General features: G+C 46.0%; 1 protein-coding gene across 5 annotated transcripts in view; it reads left to right on the top strand.

Annotated features, from left to right (window-relative positions):
- Window positions 1–14,078, top strand: part of TBC1D5 (TBC1 domain family member 5) — a 2,224,639-nt gene extending 2,210,561 nt beyond the window's left edge. For all 5 annotated transcript variants that reach the window (XM_085630445.1, XM_085630447.1, XM_085630444.1 and 2 more), the window contains one exon: window positions 9,961–14,078. In XM_085630445.1, the coding sequence (XP_085486571.1) occupies window positions 9,961–10,257 (297 nt within the window). In that variant the 3' untranslated portion in view covers window positions 10,258–14,078. The remainder of the gene's footprint in view (window positions 1–9,960) is intronic.
- Window positions 14,079–14,319: the final 241 nt, after the last annotated feature.

Below are 14,319 nucleotides of genomic sequence, written 5' to 3'. Positions count from 1 at the left end.
GCGATATGAACCTACTTCACCATGGCATAGCGCTTTGAAAAACAAGTTGTCATTATTATTCCTATTGCTGTCGCGTGATGCTGGGCTGTGGTTCTAAACGTGGTCAAACTGAGCTGGGTTTTTTCTCTGCCTTTAATCAGAAAGCCCTACTTTCTCCACCCAGGAGCCTATATTGTCCGTTCCTGAGCCATATGGTTGCGGGTTGAGGCACTGGCATCTGAGGCGCTGACCGGGGAGCTGTCACTCCTCGTTTTGTCATCCGCGACTCCAGATGTGGAGAGGATGTGGTCTGACTGCTGGAGCTGCCGACCTTGGTGCTGGAAATCAAGGTTCGAGCCTCGGGGTCGCGTCCACATCCAGGGATTCTGGGCAAATCACTTAATATCCCTGTGCCTACCAAAAAAAAAAAAAATGAATGTGTCCTTGTGTAATGTAACCAGTGCTCATGTAAAGCACTCCAATACCTTCGGGTCGAGTTTGCGCTATATAAATCTGCAAAAAAAAAAATTAAAAAAAAAAGATGTGGCTCCTGTTTGGGCGCAAAGTGCTTGGGACTGGGTCAAATTACAGCTAAACATACGCAGGAAGGGGCCCAGCTGGGTTCACCGTCAGTCGGTAAGATGCAACAGACACCACTCCGATAAACCATCTCTCAAAGATGCGAAACAACGCCGACCCTCCCCGAGGGGCGTTCCACCACTGTGCCATAAACCTCAATGCTTACACAAAAGCAAGTTACCTCTGACACCATAAATCCAAACTTTCTTTTTGCTCCAGTAGGATTTTTTAATTATCCCTGGGTTATAGTTAAATATATGTTGCGTTTTTTACACTTTTTTTTTTTCTTTCAAAACATAGACACCCTTCACGGGACAAACTAGAAGATAGCCTTCTTGCCTTTTTTTTTTTGTGCATGTAAATTATACGAAATGTGATTCAAACAAAAAAAAATTTGTATACAATATTAGAAAGACATAGACATATATGATTTACAAACGTAAAACATATTAATGCGACAAACACATGTAAACCTTGGTTTGGCTTCGCGGGAGACGCAGCGCCAGGGTGCAGGGGCGATGGCATTGACCAGCGAGTCCAGCGTGACTACAGGGCCTTCTACATAAAGGAAACACTGCTTACATCCCTTGAATACCAACTTCGGTGCACACACTGTTAATCTTCTAGCCTGACTATGCCAACGGCCTATCCCATGGTGCACCCAGATTCGTCACATGCAAACTACAACTAATCCAAAATGCTGCCGCAAGATTCCTACTTTACCTTCACCTGAGAGAATGCATGACTCCAGTCCTGTAATCAGTCCACAGGCAGCATGCAGCTACAAGGTCATTGTTTAAGGTGCTCTGCGTTTTCTTTAGAGTCTCTCAAGGAAAAGGACCATTATACCTACAAGTTAAATTCAAGCCATCCAAGCAAAACAGGACACTGCGCTGCAGGCTTGCACCATGGAACATCTTTTCACCGTATCTTAAGAAATGCACAGGAGGCACTGCTTTCACTGTACAAGCTGCGACAATCTGGAACTCAACGCCAGCCAGTATTTAAACATTACAAACTGAGCCATGGACAAACTGAGCCGGCAGTGTCTGGTGAATTGCGAGGAGCATTTGCATCCTCAGATGGTGCAGGGAGTCCTCCAATAGTGCGGAGAACCTGGTCTTGACCTTTTTGCTACCATCAAGAATGCACAGTTTTGAATGTTTTGCGCATGGGAGTTTCCATAAGCACATAGTTAGGAGTAGTGGTTGGTGGAATTTGCGTAGTTTGATTCTGTCATACTACATTAAAATTCCACCAGATTCCACGTAATTCCTCAACGGGTCGGCGTGGGCATTTGGAGCTATTTCCGTTGCGTAAAATGCACCATTGCGTTCAAAAATGGATATGAGGGTGCATTTTGCCTAAAAAAATAGCATGGGCAAATAGTACTCGCGTTCTTGCATACTCTGCAGTGATTACAAGTTTTAATCACTGCAGAGTATGCAAGGGTGCCGAGTGGTATGCAGTGGTTTCTAAACGTTAGAAACAATTGGATATTTATTTAATTCTGCCAGCGGGAGCGGCAACATTTTAATTTATCAGTAATTTTGCATTACAACAAAATTACCTAAATCCACCCAGACCTAGATAGGAGGTATGTTCTGGCTGGCATTGAACACAGGACTCCTCTACTCCTTCCCACCTTTACCTCTCCTGCCCTGAATTCTGAAAAAGATCAGGAATGACTGAGCCCAATTCATCCAAGTGACTCTAGAGTGAGCAGTGAGAGCATGGCACTCAGACCTTCCGCCAATGAGGCTGCCACTTTACGAGACCCTCCCGTCTCAGCAACAGGGCAAGGCCCTCTACTAGAATCTAGGTGGAAATAGAGTGTTCTACTTTAAGTTCCGCCAGTGTTTCATTCATTCCCCCAAACCACCAATCTCCCAAAAGTAAGTTATGCGTTCACCAACAACTTTCTCTCAAGCCATCCATCCATCCACCCATCCACACTCTCAAACTTGTGTAATAATAATAATAATGAATGAAAAGACCATTTCAGGTATGGGCCAGATCGATTGGTTTTTACCAATGCTTGTTAATTGCAGCAGCACACTATTAACTTGTATAGTCTCAGTAACGAACACATTTGAGCCTGAGTTCACGGATGGTTTGGCTTCGCGGGAGACGCAGCGCCAGGGTGCAGGGGCGATGGCATTGACCAGCGTGACTACAGACCCCAGGAGACATTGGGGGCAACGTGAAACTGCCGCAGCCCTCCCTTTCCGCCCACACCGGCAGAAGAAGACCTTGCGCCTCCCGCTTCGCGGTAGACGCAGCTCCAGGGTGCAGGGGCGAGTGCATTGACCAGCGTGTCCAGCGTGACTACAGGCCCCAGGAGACATTGGGGGCAACGTGAGACTGCCGCAGCCCTCCCTTTCCGCCCGCACCGGCAGAAGAAGACCTTGTGCCTCCCGCTTCGCGGGAGACGCAGCGCCAGGGTGCAGGGGCGAGTGCATTGACCAGCGTGTCCAGCGTGACTACAGGCCCCAGGAGACATTGGGGGCAACGTGAGACTGCCGCAGCCCTCCCTTTCTGCCCGCACCGGCAGAAGAAGACCGTGCGCCTCCCGCTTCGCAGGAGACGCAGCGCCAGGGTGCAGGGGCGAGTGCATTGACCAGCATGTCCAGCGTGACTATAGGCCCCAGGAGACATTGGGGGCAACGTGAGACTGCCGCAGCCCTCCCTTTCCGCCCACACCGGCAGAAGAAGACCTTGCGCCTCCCGCTTTGCGGGAGACGCAGCGCCAGCGTGCAGGGGCGAGTGCATTGACCAGTGTGACTACAGGCCCCAGGAGACATTGGGGGCAACGTGAGACTGCCGCAGCCCTCCCTTTCCGCCTGCAGCTTGGTTAAAACAAACCGTCACTTCAGTCCCGTGGGACGCGCGTGGACGAGCGCCGGGCAAAGGGCGGGCCGTCTGTGGCCGTCAGGGGCCAAAGGAGGCCTGGCTGGGCCACCCCCCGTATCTCTCGTTTGGCCAGTGATTGAAGATCGCTCAAACTAGAGTAGGAAGGAGGAAATCGTCAGGATACCTGAAATTAGTGGGGGACTTTCGGACACGGACCTAATCTGATACTTGTGTGGAAGATCGCAAGGTGGAGGGTGTGAAGAATTGTGACAATCTTCTGCCCTCCAAAGGTGTAGAACCCGTCTCCCCGCCATACAAGAATCTTCGGTGACAACCTGATAGTGATATCTATAAGAGGTTGTTGTGACTAGTCGTGATATGAGTGCCCGGAAGGAGATAAGCAGGATGGCGGGGGAGGGGTAAGATGTACCTTGGATGCCTTTATAGTGAGGGCGGAGTCTCTTTTAAACCACGAAGTTCAGTTAACTGAAAAAAGGCTCTCCCTGGACAAGCTTATTGAACAAAAGAGATCATCTATGGGCCCCATTGCCAGATGCCCATCCCCACTTACAGGGCCTGTCCCGGGGCAAAGCACTAGGGGAAAAAAGGTTAGCACTAAGGTTATAATACACGCCGCACCGTTAATAACAGGGGAGGCTCCACAACCATTCACACTGGAGATAGATGATGATAACTACGATCAGTCAATTATTCCCTCACAGGAGGGGGGAGTAACACCAGACCGAATTTCCTTGACATCTGATTTTTTAGGGCAAGGGGATGTGAAGGATATAATGCCCATTCAGGAGTTAGTGGAAAAAAATACTCCAGAGTCCAGAGGGGAGGTAGTCACCCGCTCAAAAAAGGCTTTGCAGGCAAAGGGCACCGTTACTAATACTGATATTAATTCTATAAGAGAGACGAAGGCCCCAGCTAAGAGTGTAAGGAAAGGGGGATCATATGCATCGAAAAACCCAGGTCAAGGAGGAGGAGGAGAAGGAAGGGGGTCATGGTAGGAGGGGCTTCTACATCATCAATACGGTGTCCGTATTGTAGTGAGATAGCAGAATCGGAGAGATGCAATAAAGATTTAATCACTCAGTTGGAATCCCTATTGTTAGTTTACCTGAGGCCCCTGCAAGAAAGGCTAAACGTGATAGAAGGGCAACTTTCGCAGCTAATTACAAAAGTTGGGACAGAGGCAGTAACAGAAAAGGGACACAGCTCGATAGGGAGGGGAGGCACGGAGACCAATACATACCCCAAGACAGGATTGCTTAATGATGTCAGTATTGGGACGACTAATAAAGTAATGGACCCGGCCATACCTAGACAAGAGGTGCGAAGGAAAAACCTTCGAATGGGAGGTACCAGCAGCAAGGCTCGAGGCCACCAAGGCACGAGGGAAGAAAATGGCCAACCAAGGGGGGAAGAGGCCCGAAGTCGCACCAAACAGGGATACTGCGTCCCAAGCACAGATGGTCGAAATGGTCATGTTGACCGATTCGGCACTTCCAGCAGTGGACAAGGTAACTAAAACTCAGGAATTGCCAATGTTAGACTTACCCCCAGATTCAAGCCCTTACACAGTGGTTTTGACAGGGATCCATGCATGCTCGGCAGACAGGGAAGAGCCCACACGCGCCCTGATCAATAAAGCAGCTCATTGGTTGCCCACTAATGCAGCTTTTAGCATTAGCAATTATAGACACATTCTAATGGCGAGAAGAGTGTCATGGATTGGGAAAAGCAGGAAGGGGTTCCCGGGAGACTGCGTTATACTGAATTTCAGATATCCAGAGTTGGTAAGAGATCTGCTGTATTACCAAAAGAAGGGTATCTATCAGGAAGAAAGTGCTCCTAGGGTTAGAATGCTCCCACTGGGCTTCTTCTATCGAGACTCATTGTATGCCCAGAACAGAGAAGATCCGAGGCAATTAAGGACCAGGAGAATAGGGGGGAGGATTTAGTTCCGTTGTTTAATCGATATGCCCCCGTACAAAGTGTCTCTACCTTAAGTGACCTAGATTGGCTAATAGAGTGGCCACTTATAGATCAAGGGGGTGCCCAGGAGGATGCGCATCATGCTACTGTTATTGGAGGACTAGGTGGGGAACCAACCACCATGAGAATTCAGCCTCCAATACAGCTATCTCCCAGTAAGACTAACAATGGGTCTAGCTCCTCTAGAGGAGCGGTACCCCAAATGGGGCTTACTGTCTCAAGGCCCAAAGCTTCATTAATAGAAGGACAAGGAACCCTTAATATAATCTGCTGGAATATAGCGGGCTTGTCTAGCAAGCAAAAAAATCAGGATTGGCTCGATTACATAAGGAGTTTTAACATCATTTGCCTGCAGGAATCATGGGAGGTAGATTCTTCCAATCTAGCAATGGAAGGGTATAAAATGTACTTTGTACCTGCACGAAGATCTTCGGCAGGGCGAGCAAAAGGGGGTCTTATCACTTACGTGGATCTGAGGATAAGGGGAAGATGGGAGAATTTAGCCTGGGACTCTGTCTGCATTCAAGGCATACAGCTTATAACTAGGGGTCTAAAATTGATTTTTATTAATTTTTATAACGCCATTAATGGAGGACAGACATTGGCCAACCTGGTAGAACTGGATTACAGGCTGACAGGAATAGAACTGAACGGGGCAAGTAGAGCGCAGTTGGTGGTGATGGGTGACTTTAATTGCCACCTTTGCAACCATCTACTTAATAGCAAGGGGGAGTGGGCCTCATGTCCAAGGGAAGCGGGACTACATATGGAACATACCAGGGAGGGACTGGAGATAAGTAATATGCTGGGCACCCATGCCCAGACTCAAACTTTGGATATGATAAGAGAAGTTGGGGAGCCGGGCATTGCCCAAACCTTTAAAGGGAAGGGAAGGGGCTCTATTATTGACGTTATCTTCGTACCCACCACTCTATTAAGCTGGATAGTGAGTTTTATTGTTGAGCCAAGCATTTTTAGTGACCATAACCCGCTGGTCCTAATTTTACAGGACACTGATCCAGTCGAGCACCCCCCCTCTAAACAGACTAGAGGCTCCTTTAAAATTACGGATCAGGGAAGAAGATTAAGATGGGCAAATATCAAGTGTGATAAATTTTATAAGGCCCTAATGACAGAGGAAAATCAGCAGATATGGAAGTGCCTAGACCCTGCCATTGTGGGGGCGGGTTTAATTACCGCATTTGAGGGAGTTGCCCATTGCATAGATGGGCTGCTTAGAAGCAGAGGCAGAAAAGAAGTAAAAGTTACTCCTAGGTGGTTTAACCAGCAATGCTCTAGTGCCCTGAGAGATTTGAAAATAGCACTAAAGATCGTCCCCAAAGACAACAACAGGGTGTCTACGTGTAGGGGGAGATATAAACAGGCTCTGAAACAACGTAAAACCTCATTGCAGAATGAGGCATGGGAAAATCTTAGAGAGTAGCGGCTGAAGCTAGGGACATGACTGCTTTTTGGAAAATTGTGAATGAACCACTTTTCCATGATAAGAACAAACTTAAGCCAGTCTTTCATGTCCTCCCGGAAGCCTGGGTGGAGCATTTTAAAGGTCTTTACAATCACGAAAGCCAAAGCAGTCCTCTCTCATCTGATGGGGCAGGAGATGGTGTAGCTTTGGAAATCCCTTTCACCTTAAGTGAGATAAAGGCAGGAATTGAGGGACTGACCCATAATAAGGCCCCAGGCCCGGATGGGATCCCCCCGGATCTCCTGATTTCTCAGGTAGATTTGTAGGCGCCCATCCTGGCAAGAGTAATTAATACAGCAGTAGAGGTAGGCATGCCTCCTTCATGGTCCACTGCGATAATTGTCCCAATATTTAAAAAGGGCAATAAAGATAACCCACAATGCTACAGACCCATTTTCCTCATAGATGTCTCAGTGAAAGTCATGGGGAGAGCAATACTAACCCGCCTAATGGAATGGGCGGATGAGCATGACATTATCTCGGACATCCAGTACGGCTTCAGGCCGGGCCGCTCAACAACTGACCAATGCCTCAATCTTTATCTCCTGGCTGCCAAGTACACCGTCGCTAGCAAAGAGACGGTGTACCACGGGTTAATCGCACGAAACTGTGGGCGCTATTGGAGATATGGGTGTGGATCCAGGCTTGGTTAATATCCTATGCACTTTACATCAGTATACTTCAGCCCGGGTCCGGTACAAAGAGGAGGGTGACACCACGGATCCTTTTCCCTGTTCTAGGGGTGTCAGACAGGGCTGCATTCTGGCACCTTTCCTATTTACATTATATATCAACGGCTTAGATAAGGCCCTGGGGGTATTGGGGGCGGACGCCCCGAGGATAGATAACCGAGAAATACCGGTCCTGCTTTATGCGGACGACGCAGGGCTTTTGTCACGCACCGCGCGGGGCCTTCAGCATTTGATTGATGGTTTTGTTACCTTTATGGAGAACCTGGAGCTGTCCGCTAACCTCTCCAAATCTTACATTATGGAGATGGGAAAGAGGCCAGGCAGGAAATTTATCTTTATGATTGGCTCCCATCCCCTAGAAAAAGTGCAGGCATTTTCTTATTTGGGAATTGTGTTTGACACCCATAATAGGTTCAATAAATTGTTAGATGAGAAATGCAGTTCCCTTACCAGCTCTTCTGGGGCAACCATGAAATTCGCATACAGGCTGGGACGATGGGCTCCAGAACAAATCGTGAATTTGTATAGGGCCATTAGCAAGACAAAAATCTTATATGGCAGTGAGGTATGGAGATTTATTGACCCCAAAAGGATACAGGTCGAAGAAAATAAGTTCCTGCGTAGGTTACTTAGAGACCCACAGAGTATCCCATCCTACTCAATTCACGAAGAGCTAGGTCTCTCTTACATCAGAGACGAGATCCAACTAAAGCCTCTATCCTGTTGGATAAACATATGGACTAACCCCGAAGCTACCTTAGGCAGGCAGATCCTAACGGATTGCATTAACAGGGAGCATGGGCATAACATTCCCTGGTTGAAATTTGTAAAGAAAACTCTCTCTGGTCTGGGTTTTGCTAATTATTATAATAACCCAAACTTGCTGGCAGAACGGGACAAGGAGTTTATTAAGTTGGCATTCGAAAAGCAGAGGGCGTCTGCCAGGGAAGATATTGAAATGGTTAAACCAACCGTGAGAGCACACCAGCTTGCCAAATCTAGTCCAGATCTGGAACCATACCTGGCGCATATTTACAATGCCCAAGACAGATTCCTGATGACTAGATTCAGGATGAACCTATTGCATCACACACTGGGGAGCCCATCTGGGTTTTTATCATCGATTGAGTTGAGGGGCCCTTGCGGCTTCGACTATAAGTCTCCGCAGGATACGCTTCATTTTGTTTTATTGTGCCCCTTTTATGCTCATCCCAGGACGTTGTTTTTAAAGAATATTCTAAAGTCCTTAAGGTTTAAACAAGCAAGGGTGGCGTTGCTATTTTAAAAATTGTCTGAGGAGCCCCTCGCCCTTTTTTGTACTGTAAAGTTTTTTAAGGATGGCCGCTAGATTAAGAAAAACAATAGACTCCGGATGCTGATTTTCTCGTCTCTCGCGCCGTCTTACACACGATCTTATATTGATCTTTTATCTCAGATAATTCTTTTAAAAATCAAATTGCTAGTCTATTCTACCTGCATTTCATGATGTTTTGTATTTTTACAGGTTATATACTATTTTTAAATTATTTAAAATAATGGTAGAATGTTTACTGTCTGTGTTTTAAATATTTGTTTGGTACTTTTATGGTATTGATGGATACCGAATAAAGTAAGTAAATCGAAAAAAATCGAATCGAACTTATATAGTCCTGTATAATGCACATTTCTTTATAGATGGTTATTGACCACAGGTGGCAGACCCTGTCCAGTAGTTGCTTGGCTGTAGAGATGTGATATAGGTTCCTAGTCTGTAAATTCACACATTTCTTCTTGCTCCTGTTTATTTCTGTCCTGTTGAGCCAAAGATATTCTTGCCTCAGCAGCAATTTTGCCGGACTGTATCCGTAATAAAGAATTCTTAGGTGTTCCCAAAACACACATGAGGCATGGAGGATTCCGATTCTAGCAAGGAATCCATGTCGGCCTCACCTTACACACCTCTTAGTTCAGATCTCACTCACCTACTCAGTTTTTCAAAAGGGCCAACAAGATAGCAGGACTGCCTTGGAGGCAAACTAAGCTTTCACACTCGTCCACCTCAAGCCCACCATACCATACCATATTGTGCCATCCGGCTGTTTGACATATGCAAGGTGTCCTAAAGTTTTATTTGCTGTGTCATACAAGGGAAGTGAGTGGGCGTTACACGGATCCAGTGTTTTCAGCCAGTAACTGTTTTCTGGCTTTCGAAAAGGCTGTAGATGGATTTAAAAACCAAACAAAGATGGCAGTTGAGGTCACGAGTGAATTTGCCTAAAAATTTGCATTTCATCTGTTTCACGCCACAAACATGGGCCAATGTATACTCTTTGATTATCTTGTGTGATTTATTGACTAATCTTTTAAGTATTCTCTCTGCCATTTTAGGATGCACCTCAAGGACCAGCAAGTGTTGACAGCCGAACATCTGATGACTACATCCTGGTTACCACAGAAGATGAGGATGCGAGCAGCGTAGCTGTATCAGTGTTGCAGCAGGTGTTGCAGGCACCGCCAGAGACAACCGCCGCAGGAGATGCACCACACCCCGCCACTCTTCTCTTCAGCGACCCACTCATGGGCAGCAATTCCACTTCCTCCAGTAACCTCAGCTCCAGCCCTGACGACGACAGCAGCAACAGCAAGGATTCCGACTTCACCATTGTTAGTCCATTGGATGTCTAGAAGGCCTTACTCCTCAGAGATGTTGGGGCAGATGGTTCTGCCCGAGTCGGTGGGTAGGCTCTGCTGGACCGGCGTACTCTTTCTGACTTACCTGGATATGATACACAAACTGACCACGTTGAGCTGCTTGAGACTCAATCTGAAAGTCATGCACAAATCAAGCAGCACATGAATACGTCGCTGCAAATACGAAGGCTGCCTTCTGTGTATCGTTAGTATACATACTCTTTGTGCAGTTCAAAGTGCTCTATAACTTCAGGTAGTTCCGCGTGTATCCTGATCATCTCTGTTCCTCCTCCTTCCTCTTGAATTGCTTCTCCACAGTATGAAGAGTGCTCTCCAATGGTTGTAATGGTGCTGTGCTCTGTGTCCTACTTCCTGGTTCATCGGTCATCAGTCTGCTTTGATCGTGTAGGAGAAAGTGGTACAAGATCTGCCTTTCCATACCGAGGTATGGTCCAGCACTAGAAGTATCTGCAGTCTGACTCATAAAAGTATAGTATAGCTGAACAGTCTTCGGAGCTCAAGAACCCAGCAGAGCTCGGCCCCTAATACAAAGTTTTGTTGTCGCCAAAGAGACCACTTCCTCCAAGAAAGGCCTCAGGCCTGTTGTGGAACAGAAGATGAGGTTTGGAATCAAAGTTTTGAGGGGAGAATAGTCTTCGCTTTATGAAGTGGAACGCCCCCCCTACATTGCACCATTCTTAGTCGTTTGAGATCTTAATCCTCACTCTAATTTACTGACCCTTTTCCTTCTCTGTTAGTGCAAGTTCAACATTGCAAAATCAACTCCACTCAGAGTTGCGTCCTGTGCCAGAACAAGAACCCAGAAGTCTGCATAAATCATTGCAGCAGGGTTTTTTACACTCATAAAAACATAGATCTTCGTTGAAAGGTTTATTTTAATTTTACTGTTAGATGTCTGATTAAAATAGAGCAGGGCTCTTTCCAGAAAAACATCTGACTATAGGTTTATACTTGTTGAACAAACTGCACAGCACAGAAATTATGATCACCACTTGTAACGCTTGTTGGACATCCGTGTTTAACCATGATTTCTCCAGTACCACGGTCAAGGATGTCTTAGCTGCGGTGTACTCTGAGGTGGAGCTGCCGCTCTATATACATCTCTAAGTCTGCAGTTGGAAAGATTCAAGAAGTGGTGTGTCTGGGATCACGCTCTTCCCATACCTTGAAAAAAAGCCACAGAGATTAGGCCAGCATGGCTTCAGATTGAATTAAATGGCACGTGCCCAGCTGGAATTGAGATCCATAAGAACCTAACCCTTCACACTGGTTAGTCTTCATTATGCTTACTCCCTCCAAGCCCGTCTGTTGTTTGTACGATCATCCAATAATGCCAATATATCCCCACCACTCGTCTATCGAAGAGCAGAAATGTCAGCCACAGCAGAGTCATTTCAGTCAAGACTACAGCCTGTTGTATCTGCTCTTGTAGTCAGTCTGCCACACACAATGAGCAATGCGTCTGAGCTTTTTCATCCTAGCCACAGTCTCTCGAATCCTCGGTTTACGTTCCAGGATGGATCATGCTGCAATTTTTTGCAGCTGTTGGGAAGAGGAGCTGGCAACCACTGGCTATGCTATGTGCTCTGGAGGGCTTCCAGTGAGCGCTGCTCTTGAATGACTGTGATGTGCCAGTCATGTCCTTCGACCTCAGATTTCCCTGTGAAAGGAGGTGGGATCTATCTAAATGAGAGAGTTTGGAAACCGTTTCTCCTATGTGGAGGTGGTGGGGGTCTATCTGTGATAGACAGTTCTCATATCCATCCAAGTATTAAATCAAACCGGTTTCTAACCTGCGGCAGTAAAGTGGAGGATAGATTGTATGGCCTTCTTCCAGCCTGTTTGATTTCCAATGAATTCTGCCTTCTTTGTTTATGTTAATTTGTACAGCTTGTTTCTCCTCCATACTCCCTCTGTGATAGATCTTCCACTCAGAGGAACTGCACATTTAGGAAGCTAGAGCCATTAATGGGAAGCCTTGACATCACAACTCAAAGATCACCCCATCCTAGGTTTACTCTTAGACTTGGATGTCCTTTTAGGTATCTTTTATGCTTTTGTATATGCTTGATTAACTTCCAACAAGAGGGCAAAGGTGTTTTTTTAACCACAGTTCTGATTTTTTTGTCTTGTGTTGCTTCCCACACTTGGTATCTGATAGAGAAGAGCGGCATTCTGCCAGACAGACTAATCTCAAAATTATGTTTTTATATCAGAGATAGACATTTTAATTAATTCTGAGTGCTCTATTCCATTCAGCCGTGAATGATCCTCCACAGAATTCCCCGATAGATATTGATATTTATAAATTTGAGATGCACCCAAGCCCCTCGGTGTGAGGCTCAAGTGGTCTGTGGTGTGAAACAGTGTCCTCTCCTCCCCACATCCTGGCGCGGGACATTGTTTAGAAAAGGTACACGTGGTCAGATAAAAACAGTGCCTGTTTTTTTATATGGTCTTTTCAGCTGCATATACATTGTACATCCAGACAAAAGAAAAAAGTGTAAAAAAGAAAGAGTGCATAATTAAAAGGTAATGTATTAAACATTTAGGTACTGTTGAACAACTCTATGAGCCCAGCAGTTTCGGTTCAGAACCTGGAAACTGACAGGTGTGCATTTTGTTATGCAACACCAGATGGACTCACTCCTTCCCCCACTTAAACTTGTAATGAATAATGTGTTATTTCAGCTAGAGTTTGTAGAACCTTTGATAAGAACAATGTTTTGCCCTCATTCGTTTTTCAAAATAGTATACATTTTTATCATCTCAGAGCAACAGTCATATATGTTTGAGGGGATGGGATGGGGCAGGGCAATTCAAATCCTGCCCAAAGGTTTTGCAAGAGCAAGGCACTACATACGATGGTCCTTCTACTGTTCCCACAGGCGAACATGAACCCAAACAGTGGCCTTCGGGCAAGAAATAAGTTATGTTGTTTTTGGTTAAATACACCTAGGCCAGAAGACCACGCCTGGAGCAGACAGACTACATGCCAGCTTGGCTGTACTCAAGGATGTCTTCTGCTTCCTACAGATCCCTAAGTTTTGGACAGGTGAGACAGGGTATCTGGGATTGTTCTGTTTACATTGCGGTAGGTGCTGTGACACATTCTCTCGTTGGACTATTGCATCCAAGACCGGATTATCCTTGTGGATTTTTGCGTCAAATCCTGATTGCCATAAAGGAATATTGCGTCCCAGGCCAGGTGCTGCTAATGAAATAAGGCATCAGAGGCCCCACTGTTCCCAGAGTATATGGGATGAAAAGCTTGATTGTCAAAAGACCTCCATCTTATGCTGGGGAACCACGTCAAGTATGATACTGTCAAATAAAGGGCTTTGGGAGGACACTGTTGTAATAATCAATACCTTTTTTAAAGAGTCCTATAGGGTCTATATTCACAAGGGTCAAAACATCACAAATATATTTCCGTAGTATGCTGGTAAATTTCTAGTAATTAGTCTGCAAAGAGCTCCTGCGCGGTGTTTCATCAAACGCAAGGTTTTTGTCCCACTGCATAGTCTGGCCATAGTGAGGCTCACAATGGAAAACAATTATTACTGCATCAGGATGGATATTGGTCTTTTAACATTAACACTGCTATTTGCCACTGTGCCGAAGCTCTCAAGAGTGCAATGATTGAATGTTACTGGTCGTTCGCATGTGATGCTCTGTTTGTCAGTCATGCAGAAAGCTGATGGCCAGGGTGTGATTGGGGGCTCGAATAGTGTAGGTAGGTATAAACTTCTGTAAGAGAATCTAGCAACTTAATTAAAGAAATGCCAAACTACGCTTTTTGTGTGTTTCCTTTGTGCTGTCGGAAGCTCTTTACAGCAGAAGACAAGATGCAATGTGCAGACTATGGTCAAACAAGAAGAAGGGTCAAGGCACACAAGTCCAGCACTCGTCAACACCGAGTAGTGAAAGTAAAAATGGACTATGTATGGTGCAACGAACCAGAGATGTGAACCCCCTACACCTCAACTCCCACGGCAAAAATCCTCAAAGGTGGTTCAGCACTCAACTTGAAGA

This window comes from Triturus cristatus, chromosome 10, assembly GCF_964204655.1.
Source record: "Triturus cristatus chromosome 10, aTriCri1.1, whole genome shotgun sequence".
Classification (NCBI taxonomy): domain Eukaryota; kingdom Metazoa; phylum Chordata; class Amphibia; order Caudata; family Salamandridae; genus Triturus; species Triturus cristatus.
The sequence above is the reverse complement of the archived record's forward strand: the minus strand, read 5'-3'. Positions and strand labels throughout refer to the sequence as shown.